Here is a 17,947-nt window from a genome sequence, read left to right as displayed (position 1 = left end):
CTTTCTTCTATGCACCTGTTTCTCACTTTTGAAATGGATATGTTTACTCTGTGCTATTTATATTTGGATATATGTAACTAACTTTTGATTTTTACAGAGTCTCATAGCCAAGAGTTTACGTTGAGTCTCACATGAGACTTTGGACCTGGACTTTGGGGCAATGATGGAACAGTTAAGGCTATGTGAATTCTTGGAGATGGCCTAAATGCATTTTGCATTGTGAGATTAGACATGAGCTTTTTGAAGCTGGGTGGAATGTTATATTTTAGATATGAGGTGCCCCTCCCCAAAGCTCCTGTATTAATACAGAAACATTCAGAAGTGAGATGATTAGATTATAAGATCTGAGACCTAATCAATGGCTTAATCCATTTGATGGATTAATAATTTGAAAGGACAATTATATTGGGTAGTAACTCTAGGTAGATGGGTGAGGCTAGAAGAGGTTGGTCACTGCGGTTGGTCTTGTGTCCCTTGCTGCCCTCTCCCCATCCCACTTCCTGGCCACAATGAGTGCAGCAGCACTCCTCTACCATTCTTCGTCATGATTGGACCCAGAGCAATGGAACAAGGCTGATCATGATATAATCCCCCGAAACTGTGAACCAAACTAAACTTCTCCTCCTCTAAGTTGTTCTTGTGAGGTGTTTTGGTTACAGTGACAAAAAGCTAACATATTCCTCATATCACATAAACTTTTGTGTGGCATTATTAAAGCAAGTCCATTGAAACAATGTATTGTGTGGATGAAAATCAACCAACATTAATTTATCAACTCTTACATAGGAGGAAATCACTGTAAAAATCTGATGGTCTAACATAATTAATTGAAGGATAAAAAGCTTTATTGAAAAGAATGCCCACTGAAAACCTAACCAAATCCTTAGACTGAATCATCAGGGCCAGAAATCATATAACAATTTTTTAAAAGTCATATGTACCCATGAAAATGTGTGCAATAATGATGCTGAATCTAGACTTTACACCATTGGAGAAGTACTTTAGTTCTATTTTGCATCAATTGTACAAATAAAATTAATGTATGGATGTCTGGTATAGGTTATAGAGAAAAAACTTTAATTCTCCCTTGGATATTTCTGGGCAGATAAAGAACAAGGAAAAGAATGGGGAGAGAAAGACATTTTTATTGCAAAGAGCTATTTGGGAGACACTTTCCCTGTACATCAATTGATATGTTCATTAATTTGTTGTAAATAATTGTTAGAGAAATTCCTTGTCTAAAAAATACATTTCCTGAAACTCTAATTTGAAGCCTTAAAGCTGAAATAATACCATTAATATTATTATTCCTGCTTCATTATGAGTTAACCAGATGTTTGTGAATTGCATGAAAAAGTAGTCAACTTTTCTAGGAAGATATGTTCTACCCAAAATGTGCTACAAACTCAACTTTAAACTTAGAAAATTATCAAAACAACATTGACTGGACTTGACAGTTTCTACTCAGTTGGTAGAGTGCTTGCCTTGCATGCACAAGGTCTGGGGTTCAATCCCCAGCATCACCAAAAAAAAAAAAAAAATGACAACTCTTTCTGTGGCGAGCTTGGTCTTCCCTGTCAATATCCATTGCCCACTGAAGACCTTCAGCATCTTTCCTCTACCCTTCCTTTCATACATGATGTACTTCACTGGGAAAATGGAAGAGTATAGAGAAATTGCCCTCAACTAAAATAACAAACCTACTTAGAATTATACCCATCAGCTTCTCCTTTCCTATTGCTGCAACAGAGAGATGCTTGTATCTTTTTGCATTCATTCATCTGGGCTTCAGATTGCATACACTCTTGCCTTCTCAGGCTATTTACACCCTGATTATCTTTACTGTGCTTTAATCTCAACATTTCCCTAAACTGGACTCTACCCATCAATGTTTAAGAATGTTCAAAAGGACTCCATCTTAAAAACAAGCAAAAAGTTAACCTCCCTTCACATTTATTCTTCCCCAAACTATTGTCTATTTCCTCCATAGAAACTTCCAGAGCAAATTTTCTCCGTGCATTATCTTTATTTCTTTTCTTTCCACTGATTCCTTAGTGCGTTCTAATCTGGCCTCTAATCCTGTTCCTCCTTCACTCTGCTGAAATGACTCTTGGTAAAATCAGCTCTCAGTAACCATCACACCATTAAATACAATTGCATTTTAGTCCTCATCCAGCCAGAACTTTCAATGTTATTTGCTATAGTTTAGATCCAAAATATCCTCCACAGGCCCATTTGCTAAAGGCTTGGTCACCAGCTGTGGCACTACTGGCAGGCAGTAGAACCTTTCAGAGGTGAGGCCCAGTAGGAGGAAGTTAGATGTGCTCTAAAGAAGATATTGGGACTCCAGCCCCTTCCTGTCTCTCTTTTTGCTACCATGTATCATGAGGTGAAAGGTCTCCTCCCTCATCCACCCATGATATACTGTGCCACCAAAGCAATGCAGCCAAGTGACCATGGACTTAAACTATCAGCTTAAATAAAACTTTACTCCCTTTAAGTTGACTTATTCAGGTATTTTTATCACAAGGATGGAAAGCTGATCAGCACAGTACTCAATTTTTGTCCAGTACTTCCTTTTGGAAATTCCCCTTCCAAAACCTTCTTCCACTCTCCCTTGTCTATGTGAAAGTTATCACTACACATCCAGTTACAAGAACTTGAATCTTAAGGGTCATCTTTGACAACCCCCTTTCATTGGCATGTTCACCTTTATCCTATTACTTCTATTTCCTAAATGCACATAGAATGCACCCTTTTCTAATCTGCACTGCCATAGTCCTTGTTCAAGCTCTTATTTAGATTCTACTGTTGCTACTTCATAATTAGTCTCCTCACTTCTTCCCTTGATCCACTCATAACCCATTCTCTACACAATAGCCAGACTCATCTAATAAAAATACAACTAAATTAAATTATTTTAGGATAAATTAAAGAGTTCTTAACTGTGCTTTTGAAGACTTCATTTGATATATATATTCCTAATTTTCAATTCCATGGAGCTCCTGGGCTCTGAAACAAGCAAATATATATATATACACACACACACACACACACACACACACACATATATGTGTGTGTGTGTGTGTGTGTGTGTGTGTGTATTGATTTTGGTGCTGGGGATTGAACCCAGGGTCTTTTGTATGGGAGGCAAGCACTCTACCAACTTAGCTACATCCCCAGCCCCTTCATTTGATATTTTAAAAATTATTTTATTAACTTCTTTCAAGACTCCTTAAAATCTAGTTCTCAATTTACATAAAACTATGGTTAAATTTTAAGAGAGTAGCCACTTCCCTTTTTTTAATTGCTCAGCTTACATTTAAAGATAATTCTACAAAAAGATAATTCTTGAGAAAATCAGAATATGTTGTTTCTAATGATATTTTTAACCTTGCTGTTTCTGTTACTATTATTTTAGTTTTCCTAATTTAAAGGTCAATGAAAGCAGAATAATCTAAGATAATTCTTCCAAATAGTATACTGTTTAAAAACCTAGCCTTAACTTTTGCCACCAACATTTTGAACCCACCAACATGATACAAAATTTAGCATTATCTCCCTTCCTTCCTCTTGTTTGTTATTGAATACACTGTATTACAAAAACTTCACATTTGTTTTAAAATTTTAGATGGTAGTTTTTCGTTCAGTATTTGAAAACTTTTGAAGATAAGTTTTAAAAGTCTAAAAATGAAGAATCAGAAATGAAAGATTCATATTTATTTTCTTCCTTCTCTGCTAATACAAATTAAGGAGATAGCTGTGAGACCCCAAAAGACACCTTTTGCATTATAAAGGAAGACAGAAGGGCCAATTTTTACCTTTTCCTAGTTTCACTTCTCCTATTCCTTCATTTCAAATGTTGGTTAGCTCCTCCTAAATATATGTTACTGTACTGTTTTTCTGAAATGCCTGAGCTTCATTTTTAAAGCAGACAAACAAAAAATTTGACTATACTTGATTCACTTTTGAGCTACCAACATGAATCTCCATATTGCATCAATCTAAAGTACTTTGAGGAAGTTAGTGGCTCAAGTGGCCTTCTGGGAGCAATGGATCTCATCTTATTTCTGACAAATCAATGAGAACTTGATGAAAGAAAGGGAGCATTTACCATTCAGCCCATTCTTATAAAGGGCCACGGTTCCAGCCCTCCTCAGATCTGCCTTACTTCTGTAGCAGTCCCTGAACTGGAGGCAATAAGGCTGGGTATTCACCACTAAGGGCCTCTGCTGGGCACTGTGGGGGAGAGGGGTAGATCAATCTTCCCTTCAGTGAAACTAGGTCCTATCTAATATGAGGAACCGTGATATTAAAAAGAAGTGATATTTTCCGGGAGTCCAAAATAAATTCAATTTGGGTATACTGCCAAATTCTTCCTTTGTCTATCACTTATTCTTATGTAAAGTCGGCCTGTCTCCCTTGCTGGGGAATTGCAGAAATCTAAAACTGACCCTTTTCACCAGTTACTGGAATCCAAAAGCAAAAGAAAGATGTTAGCAAGGACAATTTGCTCTGTACCAACGCAACAAGCCAGCAATTATCAATCAGTGCTGTAGGGTTTCATTACTGTGTGTGGAAACCAAAGCGTCCAGGAAAGCCGCAGATAACTTAAGACCAGACAATCAGAGGAAGAATTTAAATATACCTCTCGGAAAGTACATAGTGTATGTCTTATTAGTTGGTTGCAGAAGGACTGGCGAAAGTGTTCAGCTGGGGAGTCGGAAAGACAGACGTTTTCTGAGAGTTAACCCCCTGGAGCAGCCGGCCCCTCCTTACAGCGAACCGCGGGAGGAAGCCAGAGGGGCGAGGTCAGAGGATGTTGGGGCTGGGGGTCTGTCCCTCCCGGGGTGCGCGGTCCGTGGATGTATTTGTTGGCCTGGCAGGTCTAGGCTGGGAAATGCACACTCAGCAGGGAAAAGGGAAGAGAGATCGGAGGCAGTTTTCTAAAAACAACGCAGCTCAAGTCTCCCGCTTGTGCCCCCTCGCTCACCCCATCCAGTCACAGACCGGAGGAAACACTCTCCCCGGAGCGAGCGCGTACCAGCGGTAAGATAGAGAGTATCTGTGACTCCCAGACGCCCTGGCCGCTGCTCCCGCCCGGTTCCCCTTCGCTGTCAACCTGCCAGGTCCAGAGAGGCGCCTGTTCCTCCGAGCCCAGGACTTAGGTCGCTCGGGTCACCCGAAATGTGATGATGCCCCTCGACCCGCACAGCTGGAACTGGCGGGGCTGCGCCAGGTTAAGGAGGACAGCCGGAAGGCTGTTATGCGTGCGGGTCGTAACCAGGCGCCCGGGCTTTACTCCGCCGCGCTGGCTCCCCTGGGCTTGAGCTGGGCGCGGCTGGCGTCCCCGCCTTGCTTCCAATTAGCCCTCCAGCCCCAGCCCAGGACTGCCAGGGACCCGGCTACGATCCCTTCCGCTCGCCCGGGGCATTTGACCCCCGGCCTTTCTGTGAGCCCTTCCCACCCGCGCCTCTCCCGAGTGAAAGCTCTTGAGGAGGAAAGTGCTGAGGGAAAGGAGGCGCTCGGGGACTAGACAGGCTCGTGGCGCCCGGAGGGCTGAGTCTCCAGCTTTGCAGGTTGGCGGCAGGGTATCAGGGACTCGGGCGTTAGAGAAAGAAGGCTCCACCCGCAGCAGAAGAGCGGCGAGTACCGACGCCAAGAGTGCAACTCAGCACCGCCCGGAACCCTCCTGCACCTTGAAGGGCACGCGTCACCACGCCCAGCCGCGATAGGACAGTGCCTGGCCAGAGGCCTGCGCGCCTTGGGCGTCCTTTCTCCCTGCATGACCCTAGTTCTTTCCGCCAAAACCTTTGACCAGTCTCCTTGCCAACATTCCTAAATCTCCTTTGCCAGCTCTTTGCACCAGGTAGGATGTAGGCTCTGCTTTAGGGGTGTGTACATAAACGCCATTTCCCAGAAGACGTCTGACCTTTTCACCTCCCCAAAACTCCTTCAGAGGGGGGTCCGTGGGCATTTAGCCCTGTTAGTGCCTGATCAGTGCCCACAACCTGTTTGTTCCCTGAATTATCCTTGCTATTCATATCTGCACACGCCTCCAGCAGCAGTTCCCGGAAAGCCCTCGGGGATGGAACTGGGGGGCGTCCAGCAGTAACGGAGGACTCACGGCAGTAGGAGGTGGGGGTGGGCCAGAGCTTTGAGGCCAGCATATGTAATTGCCTGTGGCAGGGAGAAGGCACTGTGAGGACCCTGTAAAGATCACCTCTCTGTGTCACTCTTCTCCCTCCCTTGGGATGCACAGAAAACCTCCACCGGATTCCTAATTTCCAATTCCCTGGAACTCCTGGGCTCTGAAACAAGCAAGGCTGGACAGTGCCTGGCGGCGGCTGCCCCCTAGTTAAAAAGTCCAACACCTCCCACCCTCTGGAGTTCCCTCTGACCCAGAGAGAAGAGCACCAGATCTCGGGGAACAATGAAGTCCGCAGCATGCGGAGGGCACCCGGGCGCTATTGACACCCAGCCGGGAGCTCGTTTTCGGGCAGAGAGGCAGAGGAGGCTGAAGCTGGGCTTCGCCTGGCGGGGCGGTCTGACACGGCTTTACGTGGCAGAGACACTGCCTCCGCTCGTTCGACTCAGTGGTGCGTCTCTCGGTCTAACCAGGTTTCTCCTTTTGGCCCTGTAATCCTGAGGTGGCCAGGGGCGCGGGCTGCTTTCTACCACAAGTCTCAGGTTGGCACGGTGGGGAGTGACAGGGGTTTGGCACCACTGTCCTCACCGCCAAGGCCACCGGCCCGCATTTAGAGTTTCAAGAAGCAGCCGCCACCTCCCGGGCACTCCTCTCTTCACGGCCGCAAGATCCTCGCCTCCCAGAGCTGCCCAGCTCCCCGCCCCCCCCCCCCCCGGGGTTCCAGAGCAAGTACGCCAAGGTAGGCCAGCCTGAGGCTGGCATCGATCTCGACACCCCTTACTGAAACACACAAATCCTCACGCCCTGGGCGCAGACTGCTAGAGCCTTTCTTCCTGTGGAGATCCCTGCAGGGCCTCCAGAGAGACAGACAGACGGACAGGGAAAGCACACCGAGAGAAACTTGTTCCTCCTAGTCTCCTGTCAGGCAATTACTGGCGAGCCTGTGCGGGGAGAGGGGAGGGAGGAAGCGAGGGAAGGGCTCCAGAAGGGGAGGGGGAGGACGGAGGAGTAGGGGAGGCGGGGGTGCAGTTGGTGAAACTCCTGTGTCTCCCGCTCATCTTTTCATTGCTTGCTCCTCTCCTTCCCGCAGACAACCCGGACCTCCCCTGGGCGCCAGCTCCTCGGCTCCAACCGGTCCAGAAACAAACCGGATTTTTTTTTTCCTTCTGGAAATTGGCTTTGGTGTACGTCGCCCTACCTCCCTCCTTCCTCCCCCTCCCAGCTCCTTTTTTTTTTTTTTTTTTTTTTTTTGAGACATGGCCCGGGCAGTGGCTCCTGGAAGAGGAACAAGTGTGGGAAAAGGGAGAGGAAACCGGAGCTAAATGACAGGATGCAGGCGACTTGAGACACAAAAAGAGACGCGTTTCTCTGGAATCAAGGCATTGCCTCGCTGCTTTCCTTTCCCCAGGACGGACTGAGGATTTTACGGCTCTAGGAGGAGTTGGAGCGCTTCGGATTGTTTAGATTCCCCTCTTTGCTGTGTATTTCCCCTGCACGTTCTCGTTCTCCCGCGTTTGCCTGGGGATCCGGCGAAGGGAGGATGGAGAGGGGGCTGCCGCTCCTCTGCGCAGCGCTTGCCCTCGCCCTCGCCCTGACCAGCGCTTTTCGCAACGGTAAGTGACAGGAGGAGGCGCGTGTGACAGCGCGGTGCCCCGGGCTTCCCAGCTGCCCGCGTCCTGCCTGGATTCGGCTTCCCGCCTCAGCTACGCGACTCTCGCAGAGCTGCTGCGAGCGTCCAGGAATAACCACCTCCCGGGCGTAGCAAACTTTTATCTGGGCGGAGAAATAAAGAAATAAGATCAGTCGGTTTAGGGCAGGAGGATTTCAAGTCCTCTGGCTCCCTCCTGAACTTGGTTGTTTGGCTGTGGGGGTTTTTCTGCAGAGCTGGAGGTAGGCAGAGCTGCCTACCTTCCCAGATCAGCACACCAATTATCTTAATAATGTTTCCTCCCAAAGGCAATTAAATGAGACTCCTTTAAAAAATCTGATAGCTGTTGAAAGTTAATGAACAGTTTTCCCGGAGAACTTCCTGGTTCTCTTTCAGTTTCCTTATACTGTTTCCTCTGGTGGGCGACTGCAAGAGATAGCGGTTTGTCTTGTCTGTTGCTGGAACTCCCCCGCCTTTGTAAATCTTCCCTGGTCGGTCTGGAGTGTGAATGAAAGTTACATAGTGTCAATAAAGGAATCTGATATATACCGTGTAAGCCACCAGCATATCTGAAAATCCCCAACCTAGTTGCAGCTTTCACTTCGATTTTAAAACCACTCATTGGTAAGTAAATGAAAGACTAGGGTATAAGCAGTACCATGTAACCTAAATAATGTGTTTTAAAATATGATCTGGTTGTAAGCATGTTCGATTTACACTGTAAAGTAGGTGAGAGAGCATGAAATGTCTTTACAGTAAATCTTCAGCAATTATTATTAACTAATGATCAAATATTTACTTTTGTCTGGCTTAGATTTCAATCAAAGTAATTAGAAGCAAAGAACATCCACTACTTACTATGGTATATTGTTTTAATAAGAGACTGCAAGTGGAGAGGCTCATAGCAAGAAGAATTTAAATCACGCCTTTATGATGGAAGTTAATCTCTCTAATGTGCTTTTTCCTTGAGGTTTTGTGATTTAAGCAATAGATTCCCCCCTGCACCCAGAGGTAACAAGCAGTGTTCTGATAGATAAGCAAAAAAAAAAAAAAAAAAAAAAACGTGAAAGGGATGGAGCTCAATTTATTAATGAACCTAAGTTGGAGGCATCTTTGTGTAATCTGGCAGGGAAGCAAACACTCAAAAAATTGTGAATGTGGAGTTCGATTTATTAATGAACCTGAGTTTGGCATCTTTGTATAATGTGTAGGGAAGAAAATAACATTCCCTTCCAACTGAAGGAACTCAATGGTTAAACTTTTAAAATTATAGCAATCTACCCTATATCCTTCACAATTCCTGATATTACATTTATAGTGGGGGTGGTTCACAAGATGGATTTGAAAGCTTGTTCAAAGAGATTTTACATTCTGAACTCCACAAATACACACACACACACACACACACACACACATTTCTTAATTTCCTTAGCAGAAATCTGGGGAATGCTGAGAATCTGGGCTTCAGTCAGTAAACTTGACTAGCTAAAGCCATATTGCTCTGCTTGAAGTGACCAGAGCCAGTAAATGCCTCAGTAAGTTAGCAGTCCTCCTAAAGCCATGTCCACCTCCTCCAAGTACCAGTGACTGCTAAATTAATTCATTAACCTTATTTAGGACTAATGGTCTACAGTCATTAGAAATTGCTCTTTCTTAATCAACTGTTAGAGAGATTTAACAGAGCCAGGGAGTCTAGCAGTCCACATTATCTTATTACACTGTCACTTTCTCAGAAGTCACAGATTAAAGAGCTCTGGTGTGGTACCAAGTCCACCTAAATGTCTTCTGAAGTGACTCTGTCGAGTGACTAGAAGCAGTGCTGTTTTATGTCACTCTTCTAACAGATGCCAGACACTGCCATGATGTTTGTACAGAGCTGGAGGAGACTTAATGAGACAGGTTCACTTTCCAAGTTTTCTGCACATTTAAAATAATGCAGGAGTCTCAGTAGAATCACGTAACAGAGTCCAGTATGATCATTAGCTGAGATTATGAATGCCAGTTGCAACATCATTTCTTCTTGGCAAACCTAAAGCTTTTAAAAGCCAATGCAAAGGAAACCAGTATAAGACTATCCCCAATCTAAGAAAGGCAGAAACATCTAGCAAATGAAGAAAACAATATAATTTATATTGTCTTCTTTTTAATTTATGGGAAATGACTTCTGTAATGCATGTAGCTTTATGCATTTTTGATGTACACTTCATCTTTCATTTCCATTTGACCTGGTTTTCCTGTAATAAAATTCTGTAGATTTATAAATTCATGCTGAGAGCAAAGAATGCCATTCTCTTTCCACAGGGAATCTATTAGATGCAATATTAAAATCTATATATACCATTACTGAATATTTGTGATTGATAGGCTTATATATTTCACTGCTTTCATACCTGTTCCTCTTACATAGTTTATGCACCAAATTTTTATTGCTTAAAATTAAGCATCAATAAATGTGGCAGCATTCCAGGCCGAGGCTCTCCAGTATGAAATTCATCATAAAAAGTGACAATAGGGATCTATGCTGAACAATAAACCAACCCAGAGACTGGTTTATTTGACTTTCAGTGAATCACTTCAGCATTTTTTTAAAATGAGGGCTCAAAACTAGTTAGCTCACCTTTTCCAGAAATGAGAATGTGGCTCACTCTATGTGAGCCACAGACATCAGTGTGGTGGGGATTTTTTTCCCCCCCAACATTTAGGTAATTAGAATTAATGCTTTGTGGCTATTTATTTTTCTTTCTGCCCCATTGCTTTGATCTGGCCTCCAAGCCTGAGCAACTTGGAGAAGTAAAGCAGAATTATTTCTGCTTCACCAGCTATACTTTGTTCTCTGTTGATTTGGATCTCAGGAGGAGAGATAACTCAAAATCACTCAGATTTATGGGCAGATAAAACAACAACAAAAAGGGGTTTGGCTTTAAGCCAATCAAAGTCTTGGAGGACAATCCCCACTGATCAATGACATAGACCAGGCTTATCATCAAAAAGCAACACAAGGGGTCGAACAGCTTCTTTTAGTCACCTTCCACTTAGAACTTGCTACTTAATGTGATTACACTTCTTGGGGGATAATTAGGTCTAGCAGAAGCTCCCAGGGGACCATGTTAACATCAATTGAGGGGATTTAATGTTTTTAATGCTAGAAGACCTTTTTCTTGGGCAGAAACTTTGGGGGTGGAGAGAGTCTTCTCAAATCTCAATTTGCTTCTGCTGGAGCCAACCTCCCAGAGATCAAAGAGTGTTCCTTAGTGGAGTGTTGCTCTCAGGGCCACCTGAGGACTTGTGGGGACCTCTTGGAGTTCCCTTGAAAAAGTTATGGAATGTTTATTAACTGTTAATGTATACATAAAACTAAAATACCTAACTGATTGTCAGGGAGAGCTCTACTAAAATGTTATTTTATTACAGATAAATGTGGCGGTACTATAAAAATTGAAAGCCCGGGCTACCTTACATCTCCCGGTTATCCTCATTCTTATCACCCGAGTGAAAAATGTGAATGGCTGATTCAGGCACCGGACCAATACCAGAGAATTATGATCAACTTCAATCCTCACTTCGATTTGGAGGACAGAGACTGCAAGTGAGTGAAACCATATTTGAACAGGGCACCACAGCACCATCTAGTGGTCATATATGTCCACGGGGGGAAATCCTGTGCAGTAAAATGTAGGATATAAATGGATCCAGAAGGGATTCCAATCTAGGCCAGGTCATTTGTCTATGGTATAGAAACTAAATTACGTTTCTGAGTTCCGAAAACTAGGAAGATGATGTTTAAACGTCTAATCGCTCATACTATTTCCTGTTAACAGCTTTGTTTTTGGAAATCTTATAAGAAATGTGTATGTGTGGATCTCTTCTTTCTGGAAAGGACTTGGAGAACTAGAAAGCCAAACTTCTGCTCACATTTATATTAAACATCATGGGTCACCAGGACACATTATCCACAGATGGTGGGGTTGCATATTTTTAAAACAAATTTGTGACACTTGATACAATGTAAGAACTGTATTATCTTATTGAATTTGACATGGAAAAAAGAAAATTGTCATTGAATCAAAGTCAAAGTGTATAGGATCAGTAAAATGAGGGTTTTTTTTTTTTTAAATGGTAGATTAATGACTGAAAGACTTCATGAAATGCTAGAAAATAATTAAGGTACAGTGACTATAATGAGAACCCAAATATACCTATTTTCATCTATTATCCTCTCTGCTTCTATTGTTAAATTACTAAGCATCACTTTGTCATATTTTGCTATTACAAATACACTTTTCTATAGAGAGGCCCAAATTATATTTTTTCACTTTACTTGAAAATACTAGTGTGTTGATGTTGCTTTCCACAGTATGGAAATTATGTTTTCACATTGCATGTGTAAGTCCACTCAGATCCATTTTTGCCAGTCTCTCTTGTTGTTCAGTAACCAGCTGTCCATCTTGTCCACGTAAATCCATTCTGCTACACTAAACATGGTGTAGTCCCCAGAAACTTGAACCTGAAGTTTATATGTGTATATATGAGCAGTATTATCAAAGGAAAATAATTTCTTTAAATCTCAATTCTAAAATATTCCTCAGGGACTTGTTTTTCCAAGTTTTAAAATGGGTCACTTTGGTTTAATCATATAACAGTGTCTATAAGCTACTACTTCCATTGAACACAAACATTATCATGGAGACATATTCATTATTAAAAATATTCTCTCTGCACTTACTTCATTTTAGGAAAGAATAGAATAATGTGAAAATATTCCCACCTGTAGGAAGTATACAACAACCTGTTGAGTTAGAAGAGTAAACTAACTCTTTATGGTCAAGGAAATTAGATCATCTGGTTAATTCAACATTTTGGTGTCTGGAGAATTAATATACAAGCATAGACTCATAATCGGTTTCTAAATAATCAGCATATATTACAATGCAATAAAATTATGCTGATTCCAATTTAATCTTTATTTTGTGATTCAAAAATGCTTCAGGGCCTAGTGTTGATTTTTTCATTTTGTGTGGAAATTGCCATTAATAGAGTGTTCCAGTGACTACTAGGAAACAAGGGGTCTGTCATATTTTCTTTTTCTTTTCCACGAATTCTCTCTGTTTGTGTGTGTGTGTATGTGTGTTGCTTGAGATTGAACCTAGAGCCTCACACATGTTAGGAAAGCACTCTACCACTGAGTTATGCCCCTTTGCTAACCACATATACAACCTGGAGACTTGTCTTCTATTTTAATTAATTAATTTTTGCTTTTTGACCATGCTTTAACTGCTACAGGAGATACTTTTAAGAAACTCTGATAAAACATATTTTTTAGAAGACTTGGGTAAAACCAAAAAAATGAGGTCCTACTAGATTTCAATAAACTTATGTTTACTACTTCCTGGTCAAGAAATTATGGCCATGTATATGTGTAATATAATAAAGAATTTAAAATAATCACTAGTTATAAGTAGTGGTGCGCTGGTCAATGTTTAGCACCTGGCTCTTGGAAGGAGTTGACTCAAATTCTAAGTTATAACATTTGCTTCTTTCCAAGGTCTAAATTCCCACCATGTGAACTCTCCTTGTATTGTCACCATGCACACACTTGAAAAGAGACATTCCCAACTGGTTCTCGTGACCTAGTGCAAACCAGGTCCAGCACATAACTGGAGTAGAAGTTATAGAAGGCAAGCCAGTTGCATGAGTTAATTATGTAAAGTGCTTACAACAGTGTCTGGTGCACAGTAAACCATAAATCATGATTTGTCATAGAATGGTATGGGACAGGGGAGGGTGGGATTGGAGGATCATTGTTTTCATTTTAAAGATAACATAAAGGATGATGGTAATTTATAGAAAGACAATTTTAATGATATCAACAAGATATTAGAGAATGTAGCATAACTAAGAAGATTGTTTCTATAACAATCGAACGATGGTGAGGTTTGCTTCGTGGTTTTTTTTTTTTTTTTTTCCCTGAGGTTCTATTTGTTTGCTTGCTGTGGAGTAAAGTGGTTTCTTAATTGTCCTAACTGAGGCTCTGTTCTCTGTGAAGCTGCCATCTCCTGGCCAGGGGTGAAAGATGGATACGTTTAGTCTGATGAAGTCAATAGAGATGATGCTCAAGGAAAATGTTTTGTGTCATATTTTGAAGTATAACTACCTGATCTTTTTAATCAAGAAAAATTCCAAGAGGATATAGGAAGACGGACTTTAGGCATTACCTCCACTGTCTTTCCAGGCGGATCCACATGACTCCTGGTCATTGTTGAGGTTGCAGTTGAGATTCTTCAAATGTGGCCCCCTACTTACCTCCTTTTGTAAGGCTGTGAGAGAAGTATCACAGCTTTCAAACCTACAGGTGATTAAAATTCCATAGAAAAATGGAAAAATAACAGAACATCTTTAAGTGACAAGTTTATAGAGTCCAATGTTTACTTTAGATGCCACAAAACATAGCTTTTGTTTTCCCCTACTATTTTATTGGGGTGTTTGTTGTTTTTGATTTGGAATTAGTTTGTAGTGTAAATTAGGTGATTTACAAAAATATATGGCAGTGACACAAAACTTGACTCAGTATATCACATTTAGAGAGCCACATTGAGAGAGCTGGTAAGCGGTTAGTGACCACTCCTATTAAGAAGAAGCTGTTTATCTTATTTGAGACTTTTTATAGATTTACCCTGTTGCAGCTACAGTGTATGTCTAATAGTAGCAGAGAGTACTTGCCGTACTGATGTCCCTAGGTTACTGGTAGGATAAAAGGAAGTAACAGATACAAAAGTCCTTTGAAAAGTGAAAATCCGTCCACCAAATAAGTTTTCATCATCACTCTGATGTCTTTAACAACTTGGTTATTGTTAGGACATTTGAAAATGTGAAACTAAGCATATGTCAAACTGAATATATTGATCCATTAATGGGATGATTGCCATAGAATACACTCTTCATTTTCTCTTGAAATTGTCAGTATTTGTTCAGTCAACTTTCACTGTGAGAAAGCTCAAGAAATCAATTTCTTAGCACATTTGCTTATTGAGAAACATCCTTGAGATACAAATAAGTGATTTTCTTTTCCAGGGTGTAGAATGGCTAACATTATTAATTAGACTAGCTGAATAATTCTGGAAGAAGAATATTTTTATTTAAAATTTTATTGTTTTGATAATTATGAAAAGAAATCTTTTCATGACTTCAACAGTATAGTGTATAGTTAGAGTTTTTCATGTGAATAGTGTTAAGACCAACCCAGTTCATAGGTAAACTATAAGCCCTACTTTACAAAATGAGTGTTAAATTTTCATGGTTGCTATGAAGGTGGGACATTTCCTCAGGGAAAGTAAATGTGTGAGTTATGTAGGATAGTTTGAAAGTACAATAATTGGTGTTGATGTCACCACTTAATCAGGCTCATCCTAAATAAACATCAAAACCATGATAATGTGACCCCTTCAGTTTTTTTTTTAATTGAACAAGGTGTGCTGTTAGTCAATCAATCAGTAGAACAACAGAGCATCTGTCCATAGGGCCAAACTAGGGCGAGGATTTCTATAGATATTGTTTTGTTGACGTAGGAGAAAACACTGGGGAATGTTCAGGGAGGACAAGGTGTTGAAGAAATGGATGATTTCTGTTTTTTGTATCAGCAAAATCCTGCATGTTCGTGAAGTACCATGATAAGTCCAAAAGAAAGAAAAATGCGGAACAACTGAGTGTTTCTCAGAAAGAAATATCCATTGTACACTGTAGATGGTTTCCAGTATTTACATGGAACTCGTTAGCTCTTACTTCACTAAAGTTTTCTTCAGTGGTGAAGCAGACATCTTGATTCTCATAAAACTTTATATCTGTATAATAAACAAGAATGTCATTGATACAGTAGTTAGAATTTATGAAACTTTTCCGGTTTCCCAGCCATGCAAACTATCAGCATGATAATTTATAATGGTTTGTGACAAATACTGCTGAGCAAAGAGGTGTGTGGTTACATTCAGATCATATGTCGTCATCTGGGGAGCAATAAAAATTTTACAGACATTGGGTTAAAAACATTAAGAAAATAAATGTGAAGCTCCAAAATTTTTTTTTAAAAAGTCAAAAAAGGTAAGTAAAAAAACCCTAATAATGTTTTTTTTAAAAAAATAACCTAAAAATAACCATTATCAGGGTTTTTTTTCCTATTGACAAGACTCTGACTTCAATGTGACTTGACAGTGTTAGTTAATAACATAGTGGAGGTGCGTTTCTTTCCATAATTTAAGATTTATAATCTCATCTTTGTGTAGACCAATAATAGGTGTGTTTTTCTTAATTCAGCGTATTCAAAGGAAGATTTCACTCTTGTAACTTCAAATGAAGTCTAATCACAGAGAAATTATAATTAAATAGAGATGATAGTCAAGTTTGGGAATTTTATTGAAATAAATCACACATTGTCTCTTAATGCTATTTTTCAAATTGCCTAAATTATCACAAACATTAAAATACTGCTAATCTTCTTCATTTTTGTGGAATAGAAAGTCACTGAATGAAAATTAATCTGCCATTCATTTCTCAAATCTGATTATTCCTGCAAGTTTCATTTTATAATGATCACATAGTTATTTAATTGGTCATTTTGAGGCTCTGCATTCCTTTTTGTTATTGTTTCTTTGAGTAATATTTTCTAATTTGACCCTTTTCCCCCTTCTTTTGTTCAGCATGAAGGTTTTTGTACTACTTATTTTTTAAATATTGCATTAAAATACTGTTTATCTTGATTTTTGAAGTTTTTGGATTTTGTGTTAAAGGCAAGCATCTCACTTTAGTCCTATATTTTAGAGCATCACTTAGAATTTTTCCAAAAAAACCCTTTGTTTCATGGCAAACATTGGGTAGTTTAAGACAAAATATTTCTTCATTTTCTATATAAAATATAGAAGTGCATGTACTTATGATTAAAGTATAAAATATAGAGAGAAAAATATATATAAAAAAATATACAACCTAAATGTACAAGTTGATATAAAGTTGAAAGGTAGCAAATGCACATAACCAATACAGAAACAGACTTTTCCATCTTCCAAAAAACCCCTGGAGTCTACTTTAGTCACTAACCTTTACCCTTCGGGACAAGCCTAACTTGTGTAATTGCATTTGTTTGAATTTCAAAATTGAACAAAACTCAACCATAGTCTTAGGAGTCTCTGTGTGCTATTCTCTGAATAGAGACTGTGACATATTTTTTTGGAGTAGAGAAAGAAAAATATATACTGTTCCCCTTCTGACAAAAGAGCAGAGTCCTACTGAAGCATTTTCTAATTCATTTCAGTGGCTTTTGTAGGAATTCCTTGTGTTTGTTTCGTATACCACCGTTATGTTTAAATAGACAAAATGTTTTACCTGCTTTATATGCAAAGCAAATCCAGAAAACTCTTTCCTTATATTTTTCCTCATCTTTTCATTCCTGGTTTTGATATTGGAAGACTTTGCTCTGTGGGCAAGCTAGGGGTACTATCACCAAGCTCAATTCAATTGAACAAAGTATTGCGTGGGTAAGAATAAACCCTTCTAGAATAACTGCTGGTCAATGTCGTTAGCACTTGCAGCATCCTTGGTTATTACTCAAGCAGATTATTATCTACTTTCTCTTCCTTTGGATTTTTTTTTCATTAACACTGATTTAATTTGAACAGAATCCTATGTGTTTAATAAAATTATTTTTTTATTATTCTTTAGTCCAAGTAATCACATTTGATCATGATAAATTTTGAGTATGACAAGGTCACTTTGTCTTAGGCACTTCTGTCATTTAAATGAAGCAACCTTTATGAGAAGCTAAAAGGAGAAGGTTATTTGATATTTTATCAGATTGAATCAACATGTGTATGACATTTCAAACCAGACTTCTTTTGGGGGTGCAAGTACTTAAGAATTGATCCAAGTGAGACATATGCCTTCAGCTGACATGCATATTCTCAGCTCCTTTCTTTTCAGCATAAAACTTAATATTCATGTGCATGATAACATGCTTCAGCAAGAAGCACACACACCAACTCATATGTGCATGTAGAGGAGGCTAAAAAATAAACTTAACTAATTGCACTTGTAGTATCCATCAAGCCTGATAAGTAAGCACCCCCCCAAAAAAAAAAAAAGACAAAATCAGTGTTCAGATCAGGTTC

At 40.2% G+C, this 17,947-nt stretch overlaps 1 protein-coding gene across 4 annotated transcripts in view; it reads left to right on the top strand.

Annotated features, from left to right (window-relative positions):
- Positions 1–7,054: 7,054 nt before the first annotated feature.
- Positions 7,055–17,947, top strand: part of NRP1 (neuropilin 1) — a 141,697-nt gene continuing 130,804 nt past the window's right edge. For 2 of the 4 annotated variants that reach the window (XM_081298960.1, XM_081298959.1), the window contains exons 1-3: positions 7,057–7,073; positions 7,239–7,761; positions 11,208–11,382. In XM_081298960.1, coding sequence (XP_081155086.1) covers positions 7,689–7,761; positions 11,208–11,382 — 248 coding nt within the window. In that variant the 5' untranslated portion in view covers positions 7,057–7,073; positions 7,239–7,688. Of the gene's footprint in view, positions 7,074–7,238; positions 7,762–11,207; positions 11,383–17,947 lie in introns of all 4 variants that reach the window. The other 2 variants (XM_081298962.1, XM_081298961.1) reach the window with 2 other exon arrangements.

This window comes from Spermophilus citellus (genome assembly GCF_964194105.1).
Source record: "Spermophilus citellus genome assembly, chromosome: 6".
Classification (NCBI taxonomy): Eukaryota; Metazoa; Chordata; class Mammalia; order Rodentia; family Sciuridae; genus Spermophilus; species Spermophilus citellus.
The sequence above is the reverse complement of the archived record's forward strand: the minus strand, read 5'-3'. Positions and strand labels throughout refer to the sequence as shown.